General features: G+C 42.3%; 1 protein-coding gene across 1 annotated transcript in view; it reads left to right on the top strand.

Moving 5' to 3' along the window:
- The window catches only part of SMCHD1 (structural maintenance of chromosomes flexible hinge domain containing 1), a 1,770,687-nt gene that overhangs the window by 1,370,937 nt on the left and 372,065 nt on the right, over positions 1–27,685 (top strand). The window contains exon 35 of the mRNA XM_053715865.1: positions 17,483–17,614. Coding sequence (XP_053571840.1) covers positions 17,483–17,614 — 132 coding nt within the window. The remainder of the gene's footprint in view (positions 1–17,482; positions 17,615–27,685) is intronic.

Raw genomic sequence — 27,685 nt, 5'->3', positions numbered from 1 at the left:
TTAAACTACAGTCACCACTGCACCCTATGGTTTCTCTTTTTTCTTCCTAACCTTTGGTCGAATGACTGGGGGGTGGAGCTAGAGGGGGAGCTATATGGACAGCTTTGCTGTGTGCTCTCTTTGCTACTTCCTGTAGGGAATGAGAATATCCCACAAGTAAAGGATGAATCCTTGGACTGGATACACCGCAAGAGAAAGTAATTTATCAGGTAAGCATAAATTCTGTTTTTTCTTTCGTGATTCAGATAGAGCATGCAATTTTAAGCAACTTTCTAATTTACTCCTATTATCATTTTTTCTTTGTTTTCTTTATTTGGAAAAAAAAGGAATCTAAGCTAAGGAGCCAGACAAATTTTGGTTCAGTACACTGGAGAGCACTTGTTTATTGGTGGGTGAATTTATCCACCAATTAGCAAGAACAACCCAGGTTGTTCACCAAAAATGGGCCAGCATCTAAACTTACATTCTTGCTTTTCAAATAGATACCAATAGAATGAAGACACTTTGATAAATAGGTGTAAATTAGAAAGCTGCTTAAAACTGCATGCTCTATTTGAATCATGAAAGAAAAAAATTGGGTTCAGTGTCCCTTTAAGTTCTTTTAATACAATTAAACAACTACCATTACATAGTAATGCATATAAACTCATTGCAGCTTCATATGACATTATTATTAGGTTATATATTTGTATATTATACAAGAATTGAACAGGGGTTGGACAAGGGGCAAGACATAAGGCAAGTACTCTTGTAATATTGTATTTTATGTATCTCATTGTTTCCTTATGCAAGTGCTGCTGTAATATTGTGTCTTATGTGTTTAATTAGTTCCCACTTTTGTAAAAATGCTCAATATCTTTATATTCCTTTTTGCTACCTCTTGTCTCTATAACAAACTACTTTATTCAATTATCCCTTCCCCCTCACCACCTGCACTGTTCATTAGCCCATCTCTCTTAAACTCACCTTACTTTTGTACTCATGACATTTATCTATTCCTAAACACTCTCTCCCCCCCCTGCACCTTGCCTCAAAAACAGTCTCATTACTGCAAATCTGTATCTCATCTCATGTCACTCTCCCTCTTACTTATACTAGCTGCTGGTGACATCTCCCCTAATTCTGGTCCCCAACAACTTCCTAGCTGTGCACATCCATGTGTACCGTTCCATAGATTCAGAAAACAAAATTCTGGTAACCTTACTCACATTCTCCTTGCATCTAAAGCCACTACCCCTTTCACTTGTGCACTCTGGAACTCTCGCTCTGTTTGCAACAAGCTCACTTCTATACTTGACCAATTTATCCCCCGCTCCTTCAACCTTCTGACTCTAACAGAAACCTGACTTTCTCCCCCTAGACACAGCATCCACTGCTGCTCTGTCACATGGGGGTCTCCACTTCAGCCACACTCCTAGGTCTGATAATAGAAAAGGAGGTGGTGTAGGTATTTTACTTTCCTCTCATTGCACCTACCAACAAATACATCCTATCTCTTCCCTCACATTTTCCTCATTCGAAACCCACATGATTTGCTTATTCTCTCCCCTCTCTATACGTGTTTCAGTTATATACCGACCCCCTGGCTCCTCAACTTAATTTCTAGATCACTTGGCTGCCTGGCTACCTTATTTCCTCTCCTCAGGCACCCCTGCCCTCATTCTTGGCAATTTCAACATCCCTCTTTACAATCCGACTGCCTCCTCTGCAAAACAATTTCTGCAACTCACTACCTCTTTTGGTTTGTCACAATAGACTGACTCTCCCACTTGACCTGATCTTTAGCTATTGATGCACTATTTCAAACTTCACAAACTCTCCTTTTCCTCTTTCTGACCACCATTTCTTAACTTGCAACATCTCATCCCTCCCTACAACTCTCCGTCTTTCTACTCCTCACACCAAACTTTACAAAAGCAGTATGTCATTAGATCAGCAACAGCTTGCTAATTCCCTCAAACCTCTCCTCTCATCCATCTCCTCCTTCTCCTGCCCTGAACAATCTATCTGCCACTACAATTCCACCCTTACATCGGTCCTTGACAATCTGGCCCCTCTTACCATTGCTTGGAAATCATACACTCATCCTCAGCCCTGGAGGCATTCTCCTCTGACACAGTACCTACACATATATTCCCGTACTGCTGAGCGGCACTGGAGAAAATCTCGGAGTTCAGCTGATTTCCTTCATTACAAGTTCATTTTGAATTCCTACTATTCTGCCCTTAATATCTCTATAAGCAACATTACTTATCTACTCTTATCTCTAATCTTTCTTCAAACCCAAAATGTCTGTTCTCCACTTTCAATATTCTTCTTCTCCCACCCTCACCCCCTAATACAACTTCTCTGTCAGCTGAAGACTTTGTCAGCCACTTCAATAACAAAGTTGACTCCATCAGAAACTAAATCAGCTCTCAACATACTTCCATTCTCTCACCCCCTCAAACGCTCGCAATCAACCACAACCCACATAGACATAAATTTAGCTTTTTCTCCCCTGTTACTGAGGAAGAAGTTTTGCCACTTATACTGAGCTCTCACCTCACTACCTGTCCTATTGATCCTATCCCCTCAAAGCTGCTCCCCTCCCTCTCTTCTACCCTTACCCCTATACTCACACACATTTTCAACCTCTCCCTCAGCACCGGTATATTTCCTTCATCTCTGAAACATGCACTGGTCACACCTATCCTCAAAAAACCTTCTCTTGATCCAACCTCCCCATCCAACTACCGCCCTATTTCCCTACTCCTCCTTGCCTCAAAGCTTCTTGAAAAGCTAGTATATGCACGCCTTTCCCATTTCCTTACATTAAACTCCCTCCTCGACCCACTGCAATCTGGATTTCGTCCCCATCACTCCACAGAGACAGCAATCGTTAAGGTTACCAACAACCTACCTACAGCAAAATCAAACGCCACTTCTCTCTGCTTATCCTCCTTGATCTGTCTGCAGCCTTTGATACTGTTGACCACCCTCTTTTGCTCCAAAGCCTCCAATCCTTCGGCATTTGTGACACAGCCCTCTCGTAGTTCTCTTCCTAATTGTCAAACCGTACCTTTAGTGTAGCCTTCTCTGGGGCCTCCTCTGCCCCGTCACCACTTTCTGTTGGGGTACCGCAAGGCTCTGTCCTCGGTCCCCTTCTCTTCTCAATCTACACGTCATCATTAGGTTCCCTAATAAAGTCCCATGGATTCCAATATAATGTGTATGCAGACAACACCCAGATCTACTTCTCTGCACCAGACCTATCTTCTTCCTTGCTAACCTGTGTAACTGTCTTTCTTACATATCTTCCTGGATGTCCTCTCACTACCTCAAGCTAAATCTCTCCAAATCTATGCTCCTTATTTTCCCTCTTTCTTCCAAAATCTCCACCCCCAATTTCTCTATAACTGTCGACAACTCCATCATTACCCCTACCCCGCATGCCCGATGTCTTGGGGTCACACTTGACTTAGATCTTTCTTTCACTCCTCACATTCATTCCTTGGCTTAATCCTGCCGCTTCCACCTTAAAAACATCTCTCTAAAATTAGACATTTCTTCTGTTAAGTGTGATCAGTCCACGGGTCATCATTACTTCTGGGATATTAACTGCTCCCCTACAGGAAGTGCAAGAGGATTCACCCAGCAGAGCTGCATATAGCTCCTCCCCTCTACGTCACTCCCAGTCATTCTCTTGCACCCAGCAACTAGATAGGTCGTGTGAGAGGACTATGGTGATTATACTTAGTTTTATATCTTCAATCAAAAGTTTGTTATTTTAAAATAGCACCGGAGTGTGTTATTACCTCTCTGGCAGAGTTTGAGGAAGAATCTACCAGAGTTTTGCTATGATTTTAGCCGGAGTAGTTAAGATCATATTGCTGTTCTCGGCCATCTGAGGAGTGAGGTAAACTTCAGATCAGGGGACAGCGGGCAGATGAATCTGCATAGAGGTATGTAGCAGTTTTTATTTTCTGACAATGGAATTGATGAGAAAATCCTGCCATACCGATATAATGTCATGTATGTATACTTTACACTTCAGTATTCTGGGAGAATGGTACTTCACTAGAATTACACTGTAAGAAAGACATAAAGCTGTTTAATAACTAGAGATTATGTTTAACGTTTTTGCTGGAATGTAAAATCGTTTTCATTTGCTGAGGTACTGAGTGAATAAATGTTTGGGCACCATTTTTCCACTTGGCAGTTGCTTAAATCTGCTTTTTCTGTCAGTTTCTGTTCTCCCTCACTGCTGTGTGTGGGGGGGAGGGGCGCTTTTACTATGCATCAAATATTTCAGTCAGCAACTCATTGTATTCCCTGCATGATCTGGTTCATCTCTACAGAGCTCAGGGGTCTTCAAAACTTATTTTGAGGGAGGTAATTTCTCTCAGCAGAGCTGTGAGAATTATAGTTTGACTGAAATAAAAACTTTTATTCTGTAATTTGTTTCCTGCTTTCAGAAATTGTTATCTTTGCTAATGGGATTAAACCTTTGCTAAAGTTGTGTTGTTTACAAGGATTGAGGCTATAACTGTTTCAATTTATTAATTTTTAACTGTCATAGATCTTCTGTGCTTCTTAAAGGCACAGTACGTTTTAATATTATTCTATTTGAATTGTATTTCCAAGTTGCAAGTTTATTTGCTAGTGTGTTAAACATGTCTGATTCAGAAGATGATACCTGTGTCATTTGTTGCAATGCCAAAGTGGAGCCCAATAGAAATGTATGTACTAACTGTATTGATGCTACTTTAAATAAAAATCAATCTGTACAAATTGAACAAATTTCACCAAACAACGAGGGGAGAGTTATGCCGACTAACTCGCCTCACGTGTCAGTACCTACATCTCCCGCTCAGAGGGAGGTGCGTGATATTGTAGCGCCGAGTACAGCTGGGCGGCCATTACAAATCACATTACAGGATATGGCTACTGTTATGACTGAAGTTTTGGCTAAATTACCAGAACTAAAAGGTAAGCGTGATCACTCTGGGGTGAGAACAGAGTGCGCTGATAATATTAGGGCCATGTCAGACACTGCGTCACAGGTGGCAGAACATGAGGACGGAGAACTTCATTCTGTGGGTGACGGTTCTGATCCAAACAGACTGGATTCAGATATTTCAAATTTTAAATTTAAACTGGAAAACCTCCGTGTATTACTAGGGGAGGTGTTAGCGGCTCTGAATGATTGTAACACAGTTGCAATACCAGAGAAAATGTGTAGGTTGGATAAATATTTTGCGGTACCGACGAGTACTGAGGTTTTTCCTATACCTAAGAGACTTACTGAAATTGTTACTAAGGAGTGGGATAGACCCGGTGTGCCGTTCTCACCCCCTCCGATATTTAGAAAAATGTTTCCAATAGACGCCACCACAAGGGACTTATGGCAAACGGTCCCTAAGGTGGAGGGAGCAGTTTCTACTTTAGCTAAGCGTACCACTATCCCGGTGGAGGATAGCTGTGCTTTTTCAGATCCAATGGATAAAAAGTTAGAGGGTTACCTTAAGAAAATGTTTGTTCAACAAGGTTTTATATTGCAACCCCTTGCATGCATTGCGCCGATCACGGCTGCAGCGGCATTCTGGATTGAGTCTCTGGAAGAGAACATTGGTTCAGCTACTCTGGACGACATTACGGACAGGCTTAGAGTCCTTAAACTAGCTAATTCATTCATTTCGGAGGCCGTAGTACATCTTACTAAACTTACGGCGAAGAATTCAGGATTCGCCATTCAGGCACGCAGGGCGCTGTGGCTAAAATCCTGGTCAGCTGATGTTACTTCTAAGTCTAAATTGCTTAATATACCTTTCAAAGGGCAGACCTTATTCGGGCCCGGGTTGAAAGAGATTATCGCTGACATTACAGGAGGTAAAGGCCATGCCCTGCCTCAGGACAAAGCCAAAGCCAAGACTAGACAGTCTAATTTTCGTTCCTTTCGTAATTTCAAAGCAGGAGCAGCATCAACTTCCTCTGCACCAAAACAGGAAGGAGCTGTTGCTCGCTACAGACAAGGCTGGAAACCTAACCAGTCCTGGAACAAGGGCAAGCAGACTAGGAAACCTGCTGCTGCCCCCAAAACAGCATGAATTGAGGGCCCCCGATCCGGGATCGGATCTAGTGGGGGGCAGACTTTCTCTCTTCGCCCAGGCTTGGGCAAGAGATGTTCAGGATCCCTGGGCGCTAGAGATAATATCTCAGGGATACCTTCTGGACTTCAAATACTCTCCTCCAAGAGAGAGATTTCATCTGTCAAGATTGTCAACAATCCAGACAAAGAAAGAGGCTTTTCTACGCTGCGTACAAGAGCTCTTGTTAATGGGAGTAATCCATCCAGTTCCACGATCGGAACAGGGACAGGGGTTTTACTCAAATCTGTTTGTGGTTCCCAAAAAAGAGGGAACTTTCAGACCAATCCTGGACTTAAAGATCCTAAACAAATTCCTAAGAGTTCCATCGTTCAAGATGGAGACTATTCGGACAATTTTACCTATGATCCAAGAGGGTCAGTACATGACCACTGTAGATTTAAAAGATGCTTACCTGCACATACCGATTCACAAAGATCATTACCGGTACCTAAGGTTTGCCTTCCTAGACAGGCATTACCAGTTTGTGGCTCTTCCATTCGGATTGGCTACAGCGCCAAGAATCTTCACAAAGGTTCTGGGTGCTCTTCTGGCGGTACTAAGACCGCGGGGAATCTCGGTAGCTCCATACCTAGACGACATTCTGATACAAGCTTCAAGCTTTCAAACTGCCAAATCTCATACAGAGTTAGTGCTGGCATTTCTAAGGTCACATGGATGGAAGGTGAACGAAAAGAAAAGTTCACTCGTTCCACTCACAAGAGTTCCCTTCCTGGGGACTCTTATAGATTCTGTAGAAATGAAGATTTACCTGACAGAGGACAGGCTATCAAGACTTCAAAGTGCTTGCCGCACTCTTCATTCCATTCAACACCCGTCAGTGGCTCAATGTATGGAGGTAATCGGCTTAATGGTAGCGGCAATGGACATAGTACCCTTTGCACGCTTACACCTCAGACCACTGCAACTGTGCATGCTAGGTCAGTGGAATGGGGATTACTCAGACTTATCCCCTTCTCTGAATCTGGATCAAGAGACCAGAAATTCTCTTCTATGGTGGCTTTCTCGGCCACACCTGTCCAGGGGGATGCCATTCAGCAGACCAGACTGGACAATTGTAACAACAGACGCCAGCCTTCTAGGTTGGGGTGCCGTCTGGAATTCCCTGAAGGCTCAGGGACTATGGAGTCAGGAGGAGAGTCTCCTGCCAATAAACATTCTGGAATTGAGAGCAGTTCTCAATGCCCTCCTGGCTTGGCCCCAGTTGACAACTCGGGGGTTCATCAGGTTTCAGTCGGACAACATCACGACTGTAGCTTACATCAACCATCAGGGAGGGACAAGAAGCTCCCTAGCTATGATGGAAGTATCAAAGATAATTCGCTGGGCAGAGTCTCACTCTTGCCACCTGTCAGCAATCCACATCCCGGGAGTGGAGAACTGGGAGGCGGATTTCTTAAGTCGTCAGACTTTTCATCCGGGGGAGTGGGAACTTCATCCGGAGGTCTTTGCCCAAATACTTCGACGTTGGGGCAAACCAGAGATAGATCTCATGGCGTCTCGACAGAACGCCAAGCTTCCTCGTTACGGGTCCAGATCCAGGGATCCAGGAGCAGTCCTGATAGATGCTCTGACAGCACCTTGGGACTTCAGGATGGCTTACGTGTTTCCACCCTTCCTGTTGCTTCCTCGATTGATAGCCAGAATCAAACAAGAGAGAGCATCAGTGATTCTAATAGCACCTGCGTGGCCACGCAGGACTTGGTATGCAGACCTGGTGGACATGTCATCCTGTCCGCCTTGGTCTCTACCTCTGAAACAGGACCTTCTGATACAGGGTCCCTTCAAACATCAAAATCTAACTTCTCTGAAGCTGACTGCTTGGAAATTGAACGCTTAATTTTATCAAGACGTGGGTTTTCTGAGTCAGTTATTAGTACCTTAATACTGACTAGGAAACCTGTTACCAGAAAGATTTACCATAAGATATGGCGTAAATACCTACATTGGTGCTAATCCAAAGGTTACTCTTGGAGTAAGGTTAGGATTCCTAGGATATTGTCTTTTCTACAAGAAGGTTTAGAAAAGGGTTTATCTGCTAGTTCATTAAAGGGACAGATCTCAGCTCTGTCCATTCTGTTACACAAACGTCTGTCAGAAGTTCCTGACGTCCAGGCTTTTTGTCAGGCTTTGGCCAGGATTAAGCCTGTGTTTAAAACTGTTGCTCCACCATGGAGTTTAAACCTTGTTCTTAATGTTTTACAGGGCGTTCCGTTTGAACCCCTTCATTCCATTGATATAAAGTTGTTATCTTGGAAAGTTCTATTTTTAATGGCTATTTCCTCGGCTCGAAGAGTCTCTGAATTATCAGCCTTACATTGTGATTCTCCTTATTTGATTTTTCATTCGGATAAGGTAGTCCTGCGTACTAAACCTGGGTTCTTACCTAAGGTAGTTACTAACAGGAATATCAATCAAGAGATTGTTGTTCCTTCTTTATGCCCAAATCCTTCTTCAAAGAAGGAACGTCTACTGCACAACCTGGATGTAGTCCGGGCTCTAAAATTTTACTTGCAGGCAACTAAGGAATTCCGACAAACGTCTTCTCTGTTTGTCATTTACTCTGGGCAGAGGAGAGGTCAAAAAGCTTCCGCTACCTCTCTTTCTTTTTGGCTTCGTAGCATAATTCGTTTAGCTTATGAGACTGCTGGACAGCAGCCCCCTGAAAGAATTACAGCTCATTCTACTAGAGCTGTGGCTTCCACTTGGGCCTTCAAGAATGAGGCCTCTGTTGAACAGATTTGCAAGGCTGCAACTTGGTCTTCGCTTCATACTTTTTCCAAATTTTACAAATTTGACACCTTTGCTTCATCGGAGGCTATTTTTGGGAGAAAGGTTCTTCAGGCAGTGGTTCCTTCTGTATAAAGAGTCTGCCTATCCCTCCCGTCATCCGTGTACTTTTGCTTTGGTATTGGTATCCCAGAAGTAATGATGACCCGTGGACTGATCACACTTAACAGAAGAAAACATAATTTATGCTTACCTGATAAATTCCTTTCTTCTGTAGTGTGATCAGTCCACGGCCCGCCCTGTTTTTAAGGCAGGTAAATATTTTTTAATTTATACTCCAGTCACCACTTCACCCTTGGCTTTTCCTTTCTCGTTGGTCCTTGGTCGAATGACTGGGAGTGACGTAGAGGGGAGGAGCTATATGCAGCTCTGCTGGGTGAATCCTCTTGCACTTCCTGTAGGGGAGCAGTTAATATCCCAGAAGTAATGATGACCCGTGGACTGATCACACTACAGAAGAAAGGAATTTATCAGGTAAGCATAAATTATGTTTTTCTTACACAAGACACAACTAAAATTTTAATCCACTCTCATCCTTTTCCGCCTCGATTACTGCAACTCTGTCCTCTCTGGTCTCCCCAGCTGCCGCCTAGCTCCTTTACAATCCATAATGAATGCCTCTGCCAGGCTCATCTTCCTTACACGTCGCTCTTCATCTGCTGCACCTCTCTGCCAGTCCCTTAACTGGCTTCCTCTTGCCTCCAGGATTAAACACAAAATTCTCACTCTGACATACAAAGCCCTCAACTGCACTGCTCCCCACCTATATCTCAGAGCTTGTCTCCAGATACTCTCCCTCCCGTACCCTTCGCTCTGCTCATGACCTCCTACTCTCCTCCTCTTGTGTTACCTCCTCACACTCCCGCTTACAGGACTTCTTCAGACTGGCTCCCATCTTGTGGAACTCTCTGCCTCGCTCGACAAGACTCTCCCCTAGTTTTGAAAATTTCAAGCGCTCCCTAAAGACTGTTCAGGGATTGATACAACCTACACTAAGCTTTCTTTATACCGTTTCCTCTCCTCCATTGCTATCCCCTTGAACCCCCTTAGCATGTAAGCCTAAGAGCTATGCTGTTTGTATATCACCTTCTTTAGAGCTGACTACAACAGTGCGACTCTTGGCAGAGCCCTCTACTTGTCTGATCCCTATAAATGTTTCCTTGTATTCCACCTATGTTTATAGCGCTGCGGAATCTGTTGGCGCTCTACAAATAACCAATAATATATGTATATATATATACTGTATATATATATATATGTATATATACTGTGTATATATATATATATATATATATGTGTGTGTATGTATATATATATATGCATGCATATGTGTGTGTGTGTATATATATATATATATATATATATATATATATTTATTTCATGTAATTAACAAGAGTCCCTGAGCTAGTGACGTATGGGATATACATTCCTACCAGGAGGGGCAAAGTTTCCCAAACCTCAAAATGCCTATAAATACACCCCTCACCACACCCACAAATCAGTTTTACAAACTTTGCCTCCTGTGGAGGTGGTGAAGTAAGTTTGTGCTAGATTTTGACTAAGGTTTGTCTGCAAGTTCCTTGAAAGGTCAAATCTATGCTCTTTCTGTTCTTTTTCACAGAAAGATTGCTAGTCTTCCTGATATTCATTGTTTTGTCCAAGCTTTGGCTCGTATAAAACCTGTTATTAAGTCAATTTCTCCTCCTTGGAGTTTGAATTTGGTTCTGGGGGCTCTTCAAGCTCCTCCGTTTGAACCTATGCATTCGCTGGACATTAAATTACTTTCTTGGAAAGTTTTGTTTCTTTTGGCCATCTCTTCTGATAGAAGAGTTTCTGAATTATCTGCTCTTTCTTGTGAGTCTCCTTTTCTGATTTTTCATCAGGATAAGGCGGTGTTGCGAACTTCTTTTAAATTTTTACCTAAGGTTGTGAATTCTAACAACATTAGTAGAGAAATTGTGGTTCCTTCATTGTGTCCTACTCCTAAGAATTCTAAGGAAAAGTCGTTGCATTCTTTGGATGTAGTTAGAGCTTTGAAATATTATGTTGAAGCTACTAGGATTTCCGAAAGACTTCTAGTCTATATGTTATCTTTTCCGGTTCTAGGAAAGGTCAGAAGGCTTCTGCCATTTCTTTGGCATCTTGGTTAAAATCTTTGTTTCATCATGCCTATGTCGAGTCGGGTAAAACTCCGCCTCAAAGAATTACAACTCATTCTACTAGGTCAGTTTCTACTTCCTGGGCGTATAGGAATGAAGCTTCAGTTGATCAGATTTGCAAAGCAGCCACTTGGTCTTCTTTGCATACTTTTACTAAATTCTACCATTTTGATGTGTTTTCTTCTTCTGAAGCAGTTTTTGGTAGAAAAATACTTCAGGCAGCTGTTTCAGTTTGATTCTTCTGCTTATAATTTCAGTTTTTTTCATTATAAGATTTAAACTTTATTTTGGGTGTGGATTTTTTTCAGCGGAATTGGCTGTCTTTATTTTATCCCTCCCTCTCTAGTGACTCTTGCGTGGAAAGATCCACATCTTGGGTAGTCATTATCCCATACGTCACTAGCTCATGGACTCTTGCTAATTACATGAAAGAAAACATAATTTATGTAAGAACTTACCTGATAAATTCATTTCTTTCATATTAGCAAGAGTCCATGAGGCCCACCCTTTTTTGTGGTGGTTATGATTTTTTTGTATAATAAATTATTCCAATTCCTTATTTTATATGCTTTCGCACTTTTTTCTTATCACCCCACTTCTTGGCTATACGTTAAACTGATTTGTGGGTGTGGTGAGGGGTGTATTTATAGGCATTTTGAGGTTTGGGAAACTTTGCCCCTCCTGGTAGGAATGTATATCCCATACGTCACTAGCTCATGGACTCTTGCTAATATGAAAGAAATGAATTTATCAGGTAAGTTCTTACATAAATTATGTTATATATATACTGTATATATACATAGAGAGAGAAGTGCACTCACAGGAACGAACAACTGACTCAATACCATTGTTTGCCTGTTCTATGGCAATTTACCACCTGGGTGCAGCTTTTTAGCCCAGTAATGCTTTTCACAGAGTAGAACTTTCCTGTAGTAGCCGGTTGTTCGTTCCTGTGAGTGTGCTTCTCTCTGTGTGTATTTAGTCTCCCTATGTGAAAAAGGGGAAACCAGACGTGGACTCCTTGCTCAGTGTGCTTAGAGGAATATGGCTACACCTCACTGACGAGGCCCAATGAAGGCCGAAACGATCGCCTGGGGTTGCTGTGTTCCTTGTTCAGAGAGGAATTGCCTGGTATTTCGGTGCTGGACTGACCTAATAGGCGGGATCAGATATGCTACAGGAAAGTTCTACTCTGTGAAAAGCATTACTGGGCTAAAAGAAGCTGCACCCAGGTGGTAAATCGCCATAGAACAGGATAACAATGGTATTGAGCCGGTTGTTCGTTCTTGTGAGTGTGCTTCTCTCTGTGTGTGTGTGTATATATATATATATATATATATATATATATATATGTATGTGTGTGTGTATATATATATATATATATATATATATATATATATATATATATATTCACACACGGATAGCCCTCAGGGTTTCTGTCCCTAAAGGAACAGTTGTAAAAAAAAAAAAATATATGTATATATATACTGTGTATGTATGTATATATATATTTCTTTCATGTTATTGGCAAGAGTCCATGAGCTAGTGACGTATGGGATATGCAATCCTACCAGGAGGGGCAAAGTTTCCCAAACCTCAAAATGCCTATAAATACACCCCTCACCACACCCACAATTCAGTTTTACAAACTTTTCCTCCTAGAAAGTGGTGGTGTAAATTTGTGCTTGATTTCTATTATTTTTTCTATGATAAGTGCTTCTAAGCATTCTGAAGCTCAATTCCTCTCAGAGTACAGTGTTTGTCAGAGGGGTGTGAAAAGAGTAACGCCTATTGATTTTTCTTTTACAAAGATATGACGAGTCCACGGATTTCATCCTTACTTGTGGGATATTATCCTCCTGCTAACAGGAAGTGGCAAAGACTACCACAGCAGAGCTGTATATATAGCTCCTCCCTTCCCCTCCACCCCCAGTCATTCTCTTTGCCTGTGTTATACTAGGAAGAGGTAAAGTGAGGTGTTAGTTTTAGTTTCTTCAATCAAGAAGTTTTTCATTTTTAAATGGTACCGGTGTGTACTATTTTCCTCAGGGAGATATGGAAGAAGATTTCTGCCCTGAGGTTGATGATCTTAGCCGTCGTAACTATGATCCATGTTGGTTCCCACAGAGTGCTGACGGTAGTGCAAGAGAAATCTTCAGTGTGGAGAACGGTTGCATGCTACAAGCATTGAGGTATGTTCAGTCTTTTATTTCTGAGGAGACGTGTTATATCAGAATTGACTGACATTTTATTCCCTGCAAGGGAAGGAGTAAGAAGTAGACCTGTACACAAAGGGTGTTACTTAAAATCCTGTGTTTAACGTTTTTTATTGACATAGTTCTGGGCTGAAGTGTTATAAAAAGGGACACTGGGAGAGGCAGCTTATCGTTTTTATTTGAAACACAAATATCAGTATGGCTGCAGCATTACTGTGCTGTTTTTTTTTGGGGGGGGGACCACATGGCTTTTCTTTCTAACTGCTTCCCATGCGGTATTACAGATTACTTGTTTGACGTCCATGATGGGCGAGGCCTATTTTTGCGCGCTCAGACGCGCAGTATATTGGCAGCAGGCATTAGCTCCGGTTGGGCCTAAACTTATGTTCTGATAACCGGATCGTTATAGAGTCGTTTTGCGGTACCCTGAGGGCAGGTAGGCGCCACAGCAGAGCTGTGGCAAGGTGCAGGGGTCATTTTTTCAAACAAATTATATTTTTTGCTACAAATGTCCTGTAAAGGTTAATTTAGCCCTTTGCTCTTAAGGTGCAATCATTTTTGGCCACATTGAACATGTGTATGTATTCTTATTGCGTTATTTAGCATTTTTAAGCAGTTTTGGGAATTTTGTACACTTTTTTATTTCTTAAAGGCGCAGTACATTTTTTTTGTAAAATCATTGAAATCAATAAATAAAGTGTTTAACGACTATTGTGGTTATTGCTAGTCTGTTCAACATGTCTGACATTGAGGATACTAATTGCTCTATGTGTTTAGAAGCCATTGTGGAACCCCCGCTTACTTTGTGTACTTCTTGTACTGAAAAGGCCTTACAATGTAAAAGCATATTTTAGGTAAAGAAAGTGTGCCTAAGGATGATTCTCAGTCTGAAGAGAATCAGTATATGCCATCCAATTCTCCCCAAGTGTCACAACCTTTAACGCCCACACAAGCAACGCCAAGTACCTCTAGTGCGTCTAATTCCTTTACTCTGCAGGAAGTGGCTGCAGTTATGTCCGCAGACCCTCGTGGGTGATAGTGACAACGGACGCCAGCCTTCTGGGCTGGGGTGCAGTCTGGAATTCCCTGAAGGCTCAGGGTGTTTGGACTTAGGTGGAGTCTCTACTTCCAATCAATAATCTGGAACTGAGAGCAATATTCAATGCGCTGCAGGCATGGCCTCAGTTGGCTTTGAACAAATTCATCAGATTCCAGTCGGACAACATTACGACTGTGGCATATATCAATCATCAGGGGGGAAAAGGAGTTCCTTAGCGATGATAGAAGTATCCAAGATAATCTGATGGGCGGAGGCCCACTCTTGTTATCTGTTAGCAATCTACATCCCACGAGTAGAGAACTGGGAAGCGGATTTTCTAAGTCAACAGACCTTTCATCCAGGGGAGTGGAAACTCCACCCGGAGGTGTTTGCCTTACTGATTCTCCGATGGGGCAGACCAGAATTGGATCTGATGGCATCTCGATAGAATGTCAAGCTTCCAAGATACGGATCCAGGTCGAGGGATCCTCAGGCCGAACTGATAGATGCCTTGGCAGTGCCTTGGTCGTTCAGCCTAGCTTATGTGTTTCCACCGTTTCCTCTCCTTCCACGCGTGATTGCTCGAATCAAACAGGAGAGAGCGTCAGTAATCCTGATAGCGCCTGAGTGGCCACACAGGACTTTGTATGCGGATTTAGTGGACATGTCCTCTCTGCCACCGTGGAAACTTCCTTTGAGACAGGACCTTCTAATTCAAGGTCCTTTCCAACATCCAAATCTAAATTCTCTGCAGCTGACTGCGTAGAGATTGAACGCTTAATTTTATCTAAGCAAGGATTCTCTGATTCAGTCATCAATACTTTGATACAGGCTAGAAAGCCTGTCGCTAGAAAGATCTATCATAAGATATGGCGTAAATATCTTTATTGGTGTGAATCCAAGGGTTACTCATGGAGTAAAGTTAGGATTCCCAGGATTCTGTCTTTTCTCCAAGAAGGATTGGAGAAAGGGTTATCAGCAAGTTCCTTAAAGGGACAAATTTCTGCTTTATCAATTTTGCTTCACAAGCGTTTGGCAGATGTGTCAGATGTTCAGTCTTTTTCTCTATCTAGAAGGGGTTCTGTTTGAACCCATGCATTCCATAAATATTAAATTGTTATCTTGTTTTTGGTTGCTATTTCTTCTGCTCAAAGAGTTTCTGAGCTTTCAGCGTTAGTGTGATTCGCCTTATCTCATATTTCACTTTGATAAGGTGGTTTTACGTACCAAACCTGGTTTTCTTCCTAAGGTTGTTTCAAATAAGAATATTAATCAGGAAATTGTTGTTCCTTTATTGTGTCCTCATCCTTCTTCTAAGAAGGAGCGTCTGTTACATAACCTGGACATGGTCCGTGCCTTAAAGTTCTACTTACAGGTACGGATTTCCGTCAATCATCTTCATTATTCATTGTTTATTCTGGACAGCGTAAGGGTCAGAAAGCTACGGCTATCTCTCTTTCTTTCTGGCTGAGAAGTATCATCCACCTGGCATATGAGACTTACAGCTCATTCTACTAGGGCTGTGGCTTCCACATGGGTCTTTAAAAACGATGCATCTGTTGAACAGATTTGTAAGGCTGCGACTTGGTCGTCCCTTCATACTTTTTCCAAATTTTACAAATTTGATACTTTTGCTTCTTCTGAGGCTGTTTTTGTGAGAAAAGTTCTTCAAGCAGTGGTGCCTTCCGTTTACGCCTCTGTCTTGTCCCTCCCTTTCATCTGTGTCTTGTAGCTTTGCTATTGTATCCCACAAGTAAGGATGAAATCCGTGGACTCATCGTATCTTGTAGAAGAAAAGGAAATATATGCTTACCTGATAAATTGATTTCTTCTACGATACGACGAGTCCACGGCCCTCCCTGTCAATTTAAGACAGATTATAGTTTTTATTATTTACAACTTCAGTCACCTCTGCACCTTTTAGCTTTTCCTTTCTCTTCCTATAACCTTCGGTCGAATGACTGGAGGGGAAGGGAGGAGCTATATATACAGCTCTGCTGTGGTGCTCTTTGCCACTTCCTGTTAGCAGGAGGATATCCCACAAGTAAGGATGAAATCCGTGGACTTGTCGTATCGTAGAAGAAATCAATTTATTAGGTAAGCATAAATTTCCTTTTTTGTATGCTTTTTTACTCCTTATTTTATCACCCCACTACTTGGCTATCCATTAAACTGAATTGTGGGTGTGGTAAGGGGTTTATTTATAGGCATTTTGAGGTTTGGGAAATTTTGCCCCTCCTGGTAGGATTGTATTTCCCATACGTCACTAGCTCATGGACTCTTGCCAATATGAAAGAAATTAATTTATCAGGTAAGTTCTTACATAAATTATGTTAAGTATGTCAGTGGAAAATAAATTAGTTCCAGGCCCCTCTTAAAACTGACATTAAGTAATGCAATATAGGTTTTATTTTATAATATTATATTACTGTTAAAGCCCTGAAATGAATGCTGTTAATGTAAAAACGACAGTATAAATATAGTTTTTATGCTGGTGAGGCATATCACTATCTATCAGTAAGGCAGTGAGGTGTCATGTTTATCAGCTAGTGGGCAATATTTTTTATTCTTTGCTGCATATAAAAAGGACATTTAACATTTATTTTTATTTTTTTACATGCACACAGACATACACTTCCTGTCAGCTTCAATATAAAAAAGGCCAGCATTAAAAAATATTTTTAATATGTTACTGCTCTTTTATATGCATGATAGAAAGAATAAAAAATTACAGTCCAATGTACTGGCCCTTAAAGAAAGCAAACAAATGGCAAACTACTGACATGTGCTGCAATTTTACCGTGCTGTACTGTAAGGGCAAGTGGCAAAAACTTCTTCAAATCTTTTCTTTTCAGCTAAGGAGCCTGTGGACTCACTCAATAGTGGTTATGTGATCGCTGGCAATAGGCTCTATTGTAAAACAGCTGAAATTGAACCGGTGTAAAATGAAGGCTACCTGTGTTTGAGTGTGTGTGTGTATTCATTGAAAATGCAAATATCAATATTATTTATTGTGAAAAGTCTGTTTTTTCGGGACAACAGAGTACATTTTCCATATATTTGTATATTCATGTTATAAAAAAAAGACTTATTTTCTTTTCTTTCTTTTTTCTTTTTGTTTTTTAAAAGATAACTATAGATGTTCTTCCTAATAAACCAGTGAAGTTGGTTCCCCTTCCACAACCGTCAACTCCAACAGTGTCCAATGTAAAAGATGAGATTAGTCGCACCCTGGTGAAGAATCTGTTACTCAAGACTGTGGTTAAGTTGCCTGTTTTTATCCTCTCAAAAATATTATACTGTATTTTCATGCATTTATATTTATCTTGTTAAAGATTTTATAAAATTTAACTTGTTCAATTTGGATCAAAGTAACAAAATGTTATAAATTAAGCTTAATTGTTTGCATTCATAATTAGTCATATGATTTTGCTTAATCCTACCTATACATGTAAAATACTAAACTTCCTGTCATTTTTGTGCTGTGATGTCATAGGTGAAATCACTACACTATCTTGATCAATAAGAAACCTACAATATAGCACTAGAGGTGCACACCTAATGCACTCATACTTTAATGGACAGCTCTCAACACATACACACAGTCTTACATGCATACAGATAACACATACATTTGAAGTAACATATCATTCCACATGCACTCCCAAACAGAGGTTTAAAGGGACAGATCACAGTATGAACAAACACACAAGATGCACACAGCCTTAAAGGGACAAGGACAGCTTAAGCCAAATGCACAGAGCACACATAACACATCCATACTTTAAAGCAACAATTCACACCACATGTATACAACTTTAAAGGGACAGCTCACCTTACACGCAAACAATCTTAAAGGGATTGGCACAAACACATTGCACATTCCCTTTAAAAGAACAACTAACACCACACATGCAATATCTTAATATTACACACACTCAGCCTTAAAGAAGGCTTAGGAGTAAGACGCACATTAGGAAAGCTCCGTCTAAATAAGAGAGATACTTGTTTAAAACAACTGAAAATCGCTGTGAAAGAGCTACTAAATCTAAGCTAGATATCAGCACATCACTGATACAACCTATCCCTCCTAACAAGGACACTGGAAGGTGGTCTGGAGGCATACAGACAAAGAGGCTTAGAAACAAACTACGCAGAGATTGAAATTGCCCATCTTTCAAATCCAAACCTCTCAAGTACCAACTTGCAGCAGCCACAAAACTACAAAGAATCTGCTCTGGGAGACCGGGGCTCCGCTCCGGAGCTAGAGACAACTTTAGCGTACACTTGGATCTAAGCCCTAACTGTGACCGCTCCTACACCCACACGGACTGAACTACCTACGTGGTCAGACCCACCACCTCAAGCGGTGAACTGTTTTTCCCCACTCCTCATCTCTTGTGGACACCTCCGGAGGGTCGGGGCTCCGCTCTGGAGGCACTAACAGAGATTCCGCTCTCTTCCCCTCATAGAACATAAGCAACAGACGGCAAGGGGACGAGAGAGGCTGCACCTGATACAGAAGGCCCATCTCAAAGAAACTTCTGCTGCCTAAGTGACCTGATAGGCCTGAGGGGTAAGCAACACAGGCAATATAATCCTCTAAATCACACACCTCACTCACCACACAGCTAAGCTTACAGTGCACCCTGATAACCCCTTAAATCTGGTATAGGCAACTCAGCCACGTGGGACTAGGCCTACTACACGGTAGTTCCGGACATAGCTTTAGTTTTAAAGCAACAGATTAACCAATTCTACAAAAGTGCATTTTAACACTGATCCCTGCACTTCCTATCCCAGTTCTGTATCCACACTTAAACTAGCTTTGGCCAGCAATGCTAAGATGAGATGACAAGCAGAAAGACTCTCTCAGGGACTCATATAACCCACAGCTTCCTGTTGCATATTTACGTAAATAGATGTTTTTTACTGTCTTACCCACCTACAATTTCTACACAGACAGGGGCACTGTAAGGTGTGTAAAGACACGCGGCCACAGACACATACGATCTCTGCTTGTCTCCTTAGCCGAGACCCAGAGGCCAAAATTATTTCCCCATTGATTTCTGGCTAAATAGGGGTTCAGTACGACTAAACCAGGTACCTGGCTATCTAGAAGGTCCACATAATACCCACGGAGCTGGTCCTAGTTGGTTCACCTCTACACCTCTTCTACCGTCCCTTCCAACAGGACCCTGAGGCTTGATAAACCTGCAACCTCACTGACTGATAAAACCAAGAGGCTGGTCTCTCTCCTCCCTTTCCTGCCGGCCCTTATCTAAGCTAGATATCAGCACATCACTGCTACAACCTATCCCTCCTAACAAGGACACTGGAAGGTGGTCTGGAGGCATACAGACAGAGAGGCTTAGAGACAATCTACGCAGAGATTGAAATTGGCCATCTTTCAAATCCAAACCTCTCAAGTGCCAACTTGCATCAGCCGCAAAACTACAAAGAATCTGCTCTGGGAGACCGGGGCTCCGCTCCGGAGCTAGAGACAACTTTAGCGTACACCTGGATCTAAGCCCTAACTGTGACCGCTCCTACACCCACACGGACTGAACTACCTACGTGGTCAGACCCACCACCTCAAGCGGTGAACTGTTTTTCCCCACTCCTCATCTCTTGTGGACACCTCCGGAGGGTCGGGGCTCCGCTCTGGAGGCACTAACAGAGATTCCGCTCTCTTCCCCTCATAGAACATAAGCAATAGACGGCAAGGGGACAAGAGAGGCCGCACCTGATACAGAAGGCCCATCTCAAAGAAACTTCTGCTGCCTAAGTGACCTGATAGGCCTGAGGGGTAAGCAACACAGGCAATATAATCCTCTAAATCATACACCTCGCTCACCACACAGCTAAGCTTACAGTGCACCCTGATAACCCCTTAAATCTGGTATAGGCAACTCAGCCACGTGGGACTAGGCCTACTACACGGTAGTTCCGAACATAGCTTTAGTTTTAAAGCAACAGATTAACCAATTCTACAAAAGTGCATTTTAACACTGATCCCTGCACTTCCTATCCCAGTTCTGTATCCACACTTAAACTAGCTTTGGCCAGCAATGCTAAGATGAGGTGACAAGCAGAAAGACTCTCTCAGGGACTCATATAACCCACAGCTTCCTGTTGCATATTTACGTAAATAGATGTTTTCTCCTACATTGGTGTGTCCGGTCCACGGCTTCATCCTTACTTGTGGGATATTCTCATTCCCTACAGGAAGTGGCAAAGAGAGCACACAGCAAAGCTGTCCATATAGCTCCCCCTCTGGCTCCGCCCCCAGTCATTCTCTTTGCCGCTCTGAACAAGTAGCATCTCCACCGGGGTGGTAAAGAGTATGTGGTGTTAGTTGTAGTTTTTTATTTCTTCTATCAAGAGTTTGTTATTTTAAAATAGTGCCGGTTTGTACTATTTACTCTACATCAGAAAGTGATGAAGATTTCTGCTAAGAGGAATATGATTTTAGCACCAGTAACTAAAATCCATTGCTGTTCCCACGCAGGACTGTTGAAACCAGAGAACATCAGTTGGGGGGAACAGTTTGCAGGCTTAACTGCTTTCAGGTATGATCAGTCATTTTTCTAACAAGACCATGTAATGCTAGAAGACTGTCAGAAATTCCCTCTGGGATAGGTAAGCCATTTTTTCTTAGACTCTGTATAAAATGATGGCTTATATTTAGGGCTCTATGCTGGTTGACACTATTGTGGGCTTTAAAATCGATTGCTTTTTAGCATGTTTTTCACTATAAATAAGGTGTTTTTTCAGACTTTAAAACACTTTTGGGGTTTAATTTCGGCCTGGCACTTATTTGGACACCTAAATCTAGTCAGAAAGGCCCCTCCACTCTGGAATGAATTTTCAGGCCTCAATTGCGCAGTTGATTTTTCCTAGGCAGTCCATGCAGCTTCATGTGGGGCATCAGAAAGGACTCCAGAGAGGCGTATTTCCTACTAAAATAATCCCTAAGAAAGGTAAAGGCTACAGAGGGCTAGTACTGTAGTGTGTTAACCGGTTAATAACTGTTATTAGCTCCGGTTTGGGCATTAAGGGGTTAATTGGTCTGAAAATTTGTGTGCAATCTTTTCAAAGCATTAAGGCTCTGTGGTGAAAATTTCATTAAAATCGGATGTTTATTTCATGGTTTTTTGATGTTTCAGTAATAATGTGTGCTCTTTTATTATTTAAAGAGACAGTAACGTTTTTGTCAAAAATAATTTTTATTGCATTGTAGTTCTGTTTAAGCCTGTCAACCATGTCTGAATCTTCAGATAGACTATGTTCTGTATGTCCAAAGGCCAAGGTGGTTCCCCCATTAAATTTATGTGTGCAGTGTGCCATAGCGTCCAACCAGCTTAAGGACAGTACAATCACACTTAAAAATATAGCCCAAGATGATTCTTTAGCTGAAGGTAGTGAAGATAGCTTGCTTTCCTCTCCTTCTGTGTCAACACCAGCTATGCCCGCGCAGGCGATGCCCAGTACATCTAGCGCACCAATTGCGATTACTATGCAACAATTAGCATTTTTTATCCGAACTGCCAGCCTTTCCTAGGAAGCGTGATTGCTCAGTTTTAAACACAGACAATGAGCAAGCAGACGCAGAGGATAATTTATCTGTAGTGCCCTCACATCAAGCTGACTTGGCGGTGAGGGAGACCCTGTCTGAGGGAGAAATTTCTGACAGGAAAAGTTTCTCAGCAGGCAGAGCCTGATACCATAACATTTAAATTTAAGCTAGAACACCTCCACGCCCTACTTAAGGAGGTCCTAGCTGCACTTGATGATTGTGATCCTTTGGTGATCCCAGAAAAATTGTGTAAAATGGACAATTTCCTAGAGGTCCCAGTACACACTGATGTGTTTCCGATACCTAAGATGGCGGATATAGTGACTAAGGAGTGGGAGAAGCCAGGTGTTCCTTTTGTTCCCCCTCCTATATTTAAGAAAATGTTCCCCATTGTTGACCCCAGAAGGGACGCATGGCAGACGGTCCCTAAGGTGGAGGGGGCAGTTTCAACGTTAGCTAAGCGCACAACTATTCCAATAAAGGACAATTGCCCTTTCAAAGATCCTATGGATAAAAAATTAGAAGGGTTGCTTAATAAAATTTTTGTTCAGCAAGGTTTCCTTCTTCAACCAATTTTGTGCATTATTCCTGTCACCACGGCAGCGTCTTTTTGGTTCGATGAACTAGAAAATTCGCTCCAGAAGGAGACTCCATATGATGAAGTCATGGACAGAATTCACGCACTGAAGTTGGCTAATTCCTTTATTTAGATGCCGCTTTTCAACTAGCTAAATTAGCGGTGAAAAATTCAGGTTTTTTCAATAGTGGCGCGCAGGGCGCTTTGGCTAAAATCTTGGTCGGCGGATGTGTCATCCAAAACAAAATTGCTTACTATTCCTTTCAAGGGTAAGACCCTATTCGGGCCAGAATTGAAAGAGATTATTTCAGACATCACTGGGGGAAAGGGCCATGCCCTTCCACAGGATAGACCTTTCAAAGCAAAAAATAAGTCTAATTTTCGTTCCTTTCGCAATTTCAGGAACGGACCGGCTCCTAGCTCTACAGCCTCTAGACAAGAGGGTAACACTTCCCAGCCCAAACCAGCATGGAAACCATTGCAAGGCTGGAACAAGGGGAAACAGGACAAGAAGCATGCTGCTGCTGCTACCAAATCAGCATTAAAGGATAGCCCCCGATACGGGACCGGATCTGGTAGGGGGCAGACTCTGTCTCTTTGCTCAGGCTTGGGCAAGAGATGTCCTAGACCCCTGGGCTTTAGAGATTGTCTCTCAGGGGTATCTCCTAGAATTCAAGGACCTTCCTCCAAAGGGAAGGTTTCACATGTCTCGCTTGTCTTTAGACCAGACAAAGAGACGGGTATTCTTACATTGCGTAGAAGACCTTTTAAAAATGGGAGTGATACACCCAGTTCCAAAAGCAGAACAAGGACTGGGTTTTTACTCAAACCTGTTTGTAGTTCCCAAAAAGGAGGGAACGTTCAGGCCAATTCTGGACTTAAAGATCCTAAACAAATTCCTCAGAGTTCCATCATTCAAAATGGAAACAATTCGAACAATTTTACCAATGATCCAGGAGGGTCAATACATGACTACCGTGGACCTAAAGGATGCATACCTGCATATTCCGATCCACAAAGTTCACCATCAGTTCCTAAGGTTCGCCTTCCTGGACAAGCATTATCAGTTTGTGGCTCTTCCCTTCGGATTGGCCACTGCTCCAAGAATTTTTACAAAGGTGTTAGGATCCCTTCTAGCAGTGCTAAGGCCAAGGGGCATTGCGGTAGCACCTTACCTAGACGACATCTTAATTCAGGCGTCGTCCTTCCACAAAGCGAAGGCTCATACGGATATTGTTCTATCCTTTCTAAGGTCTCACGGGTGGAAGGTGAACGTAGAAAAAAGTTCTGTCCCCGGTCACAAGGGTTCCCTTCCTGGGAACAATAATAGACTGGGTAGAAATGAAAATCTTTCTGACGGAGGTCAGGAAGTCAAAACTTTCAAATGCTTGTCGAGTTCTTCATGCCATTCCTCAGCCTTCTGTGGCTCAGTGCATGGAGGTAATCGGTCTAATGGTTGCGGCAATGGACATAGTCCCTTTTGCCAGAATTCATCTAAGACCATTGCAACTGTGCATGCTCAAGCAGTGGAATGGGGATTATGCAGATTTGTCTCCCCAGATACAAATGGACCAGAAAACCAGAGACTCGCTCCTCTGGTGGTTGTCTCAGGATTACCTGTCTCAGGGAATGAGTTTCCGCAGACCAGAGTGGATCATTGTCACGACCGACGCCAGTCTCTTAGGATGGGGCGCGGTCTGGGACTCCCTGAAAGCTCAGGGTCTAGGGTCTCTTCTCCCGATAAACATTTTGGAACTGTGAGCGATATTCAATGCGCTCCTGGCTTGGCCTCAACTAGCGGAGGCCAAATTCATAAGATTTCAGTCGGACATCATGAAGACTGTAGCGTACATCAATCATCAGGGAGGAACAAAGAGTTCCCTGGCGATGAGAGAAGTATCCAAGATCATCAAATGGGCGGAGGATCACTCCTGCCATCTATCTGCAATTCACATCCCAGGAGTAGACAACTGGTAGGCGGATTATCTGAGTCGTCAGACTTTCCATCCAGGGGAGTGGGAACTTCACCCGGAGGTTTTTGCTCAGTTAACTCAACTATGGGGCATTCCAGATCTGTATCTGATGGCGTCACGTCAGAACTCCAAGGTTCCACGCTACGGGTCCAGGTCCAGGGATCCCAAGGCGACATTGGTAGATGCCTTAGTGGCGCCTTGGTCGTTCAATCTATTCTCCCCAGGCTAGTAGCCAGGATCAAACAGGAGAAGGCTTCGGTAATTCTAATAGCTCCTGCGTGGCCACGCAGGACTTGGAATGCAGACCTGGCGAATATGTCATCGGCTCCACCATGGAAGCTACCTTTGAGACAGGACCTTCTAGTACAAGGTCCATTCGAACATCCAAACCTAGTTTCTCTGCAACTGACTGCTTGGAGATTGAACGCTTGATTCTATCTAAGCGTGGGTTTTCGGAATCAGTTATAGATACTCCTGTAACCAGGAGAATTTACCATAAGATATGGCAGAAATATCTCTATTGGTGCGAATCCAAGGGTTACTCATGGAGTAAAATTAGGATTCCAAGTATTCTTTCCTTTCTCCAAGAGGGATTGGAGAAAGGTTTGTTAGCTAGTTCTTAAAAGGACAGATATCTGCTCTGTCTGTCTTGTTGCACAAACGTCTGGCAGCCGTGCCAGATGTTCAGGCTTTCGTACAGGCGTTAGTCAGAATCAAGCCTGTCTACAGACCTGTGACTCCTCCATGGAGTCTAAATTTAGTTCTTTCAGTTCTTCATGGGGTTCCGTTTGAACCTTTACTTTCCATAGATATTAAGTTACTATCTTGGAAAGTTTTGTTTTTGGTTGCTATTTCTTCTGCTAGAAGAGTTTCTGAATTGTCTGCTTTGCAGTGTAATTCATCCTATCTGGTGTTTCATACAGATAAGGTAGTTTTACGTACCAAGCCTGGTTTTCTTCCAATAGGAATATTAACCAGGAAATAGTTGTTCCTTCTCTGTGTCCTAATCCAGTTTCTAAAAAGGAACGTTTGTTACACAATCTAGATGTGGTTTGTGCTTTAAAATTCTATCTAGAAGCAACAAAGGATTTCAGACAGACATCTTCTTTGTTTGTTGTCTATTCTGGTAAGAGAAGGGGTCAGAAAGCTACTGCTACCTCTCTTTCCTTCTGGCTAAAAAGCATCATCCGATTGGCTTATGAGACTGCTGGATGGCAGCCTCCTGAACGAATGGGCTTTCAAGAACGAGGCTTCTGTTGAACAGATCTGTAAGGCAGCGACTTGGTCTTCACTGCATACATTTGCAAAATTTTACAAATTCGATACTTTTGCTTCTTCGGAGGCTATTTTTGGGAGAAAGGTTTTCCAAGCAGTGGTGCCTTCCGTTTAGGTTACCTGACTTGTTCCCTCCCTTCATCCGTGTCCTAAAGCTTTGGTATTGGTTCCCACAAGTAAGGATGAAGCCGTGGACCGGACACACCAATGTAGGAGAAAACAGAATTTATGTTTACCTGATAAATTTCTTTCTGCTACGCTGTGTCCGGTCCACGGCCTGCCCTGGCATTTAGTCAGGTTTAAAATTTTTATTTTTTTTGTACACTACAGTCACCACTGCACCCTATGGTTCTCCTTTTTCTCCTAACCGTCGGTCGAATGACTGGGGGGCGGAGCCAGAGGGGGAGCTATATTGACAGCTTTGCTGTGTGCTCTCTTTGCCACTTCCTGTAGGGAATGAGAATATCCCACAAGTAAGGATGAAGCCGTGGACCGGACACACCGTAGGAGAAAGAAATTTATCAGGTAAACATAAATTCTGTTTTTTACTGTCTTACCCACCTACAATTTCTACACAGACTGGGGCACTGTAAGGTGTGTAAAGACACGCGGCCACAGACACATACAATCTCTGCTTGTCTCTTTAGCCGAGACCCAGAGGCCAGAATTATTTCCCCATTGATTTCTGGCTAAATAGGGGTTCAGTACGACTAAACCAGGTACCTGGCTATCTAAAAGACGAAGACAAAAAAGAGAGGCGCACAAATGTGTGTATCGATAGAGATAAGGAAAGCACACACTTCAGAGGATTTGTACACAGGGTACTCACACTTTAACACAGCACACCAGTGTGCTTGTGGAAACGTGCTGGCAATCAGAGCTGGCCAGCTTGCTCTCTCCGGCTAATCTTCAGTTGCTGCGGCTCTCCGATAAATGAACTGTCTGGTAGTGGTATGCTCACAATCAATCTCCAGGCTCAAGTTGGTTAAAATAAACTTAAAACTTTTATTGCACAGAGTTGACAGGCATATATAAACAAGTTTAAAATTGCTACGCGTTTCTCGGCCCTCCTGGCCGTTTCATCAGGCATATCAAATCAGTTTTAAAACCGGCTTTTTATTGCCGCCACTACCAAACATTTCCACAAACACACCCCTTTCCTGATGGGTGTGTACAGGTCAGTTGAACAACATAGGTGAATTCTTAAAGGAACATATCGGGACCTCTATTTGTTACAACAGTTTCTAGAATTTACAAAATATCTATTTTTTAGCAAACAAATTTGTCCTTACTTGAACTGTGTAATGTGATGTGAACATAATACAAATACTGGTAATAACTTGTAATGAAAATACCCCTGGTCTCATATCGGAGACCTTCTTTTTGGATGGGACCGAAATCCGACCAATCACAGAGCTGCATTTTGATAACTTCCATATAACACACATAACAGTATAACAGTACCACCAATCTATCTAACATACTAACAACGAGGATGTTTCTACTGTAGTCTCCTAACAGTTCTACATGAGGATAAACACTTGGTTGTAAATTATAATAACACCACTGGTCTAATATCGGGGACCCTTCTTTTTGGATCGCCCTGACTTCCATATAACGTACATATTTGTGGTTCAGTATTATAAACTGTACTGCCAATCTATTTTTCATACTTACAACGTGGATATTTCCACTTTGCTCTCCTAACGATTCTACATTTGGGTAAAACACTTGGTTCTATGACTCCCTAAATCTTGACTAATACATCTAATATTGTGACTAACTACGGTTATGTGATTCTACTCTGATCCGACGATCTAATAATAGATTAGTGTGGTCATGGTGATCAGAGTAGAATCACATAACCGTAGTTAGTCACAATATTAGATGTATTAGTCAAGATTTAGGGAGTCATAGAACCAAGTGTT

The sequence above is a fragment of the Bombina bombina genome, chromosome 5, assembly GCF_027579735.1.
Source record: "Bombina bombina isolate aBomBom1 chromosome 5, aBomBom1.pri, whole genome shotgun sequence".
Classification (NCBI taxonomy): domain Eukaryota; kingdom Metazoa; phylum Chordata; class Amphibia; order Anura; family Bombinatoridae; genus Bombina; species Bombina bombina.
The sequence above is the reverse complement of the archived record's forward strand: the minus strand, read 5'-3'. Positions and strand labels throughout refer to the sequence as shown.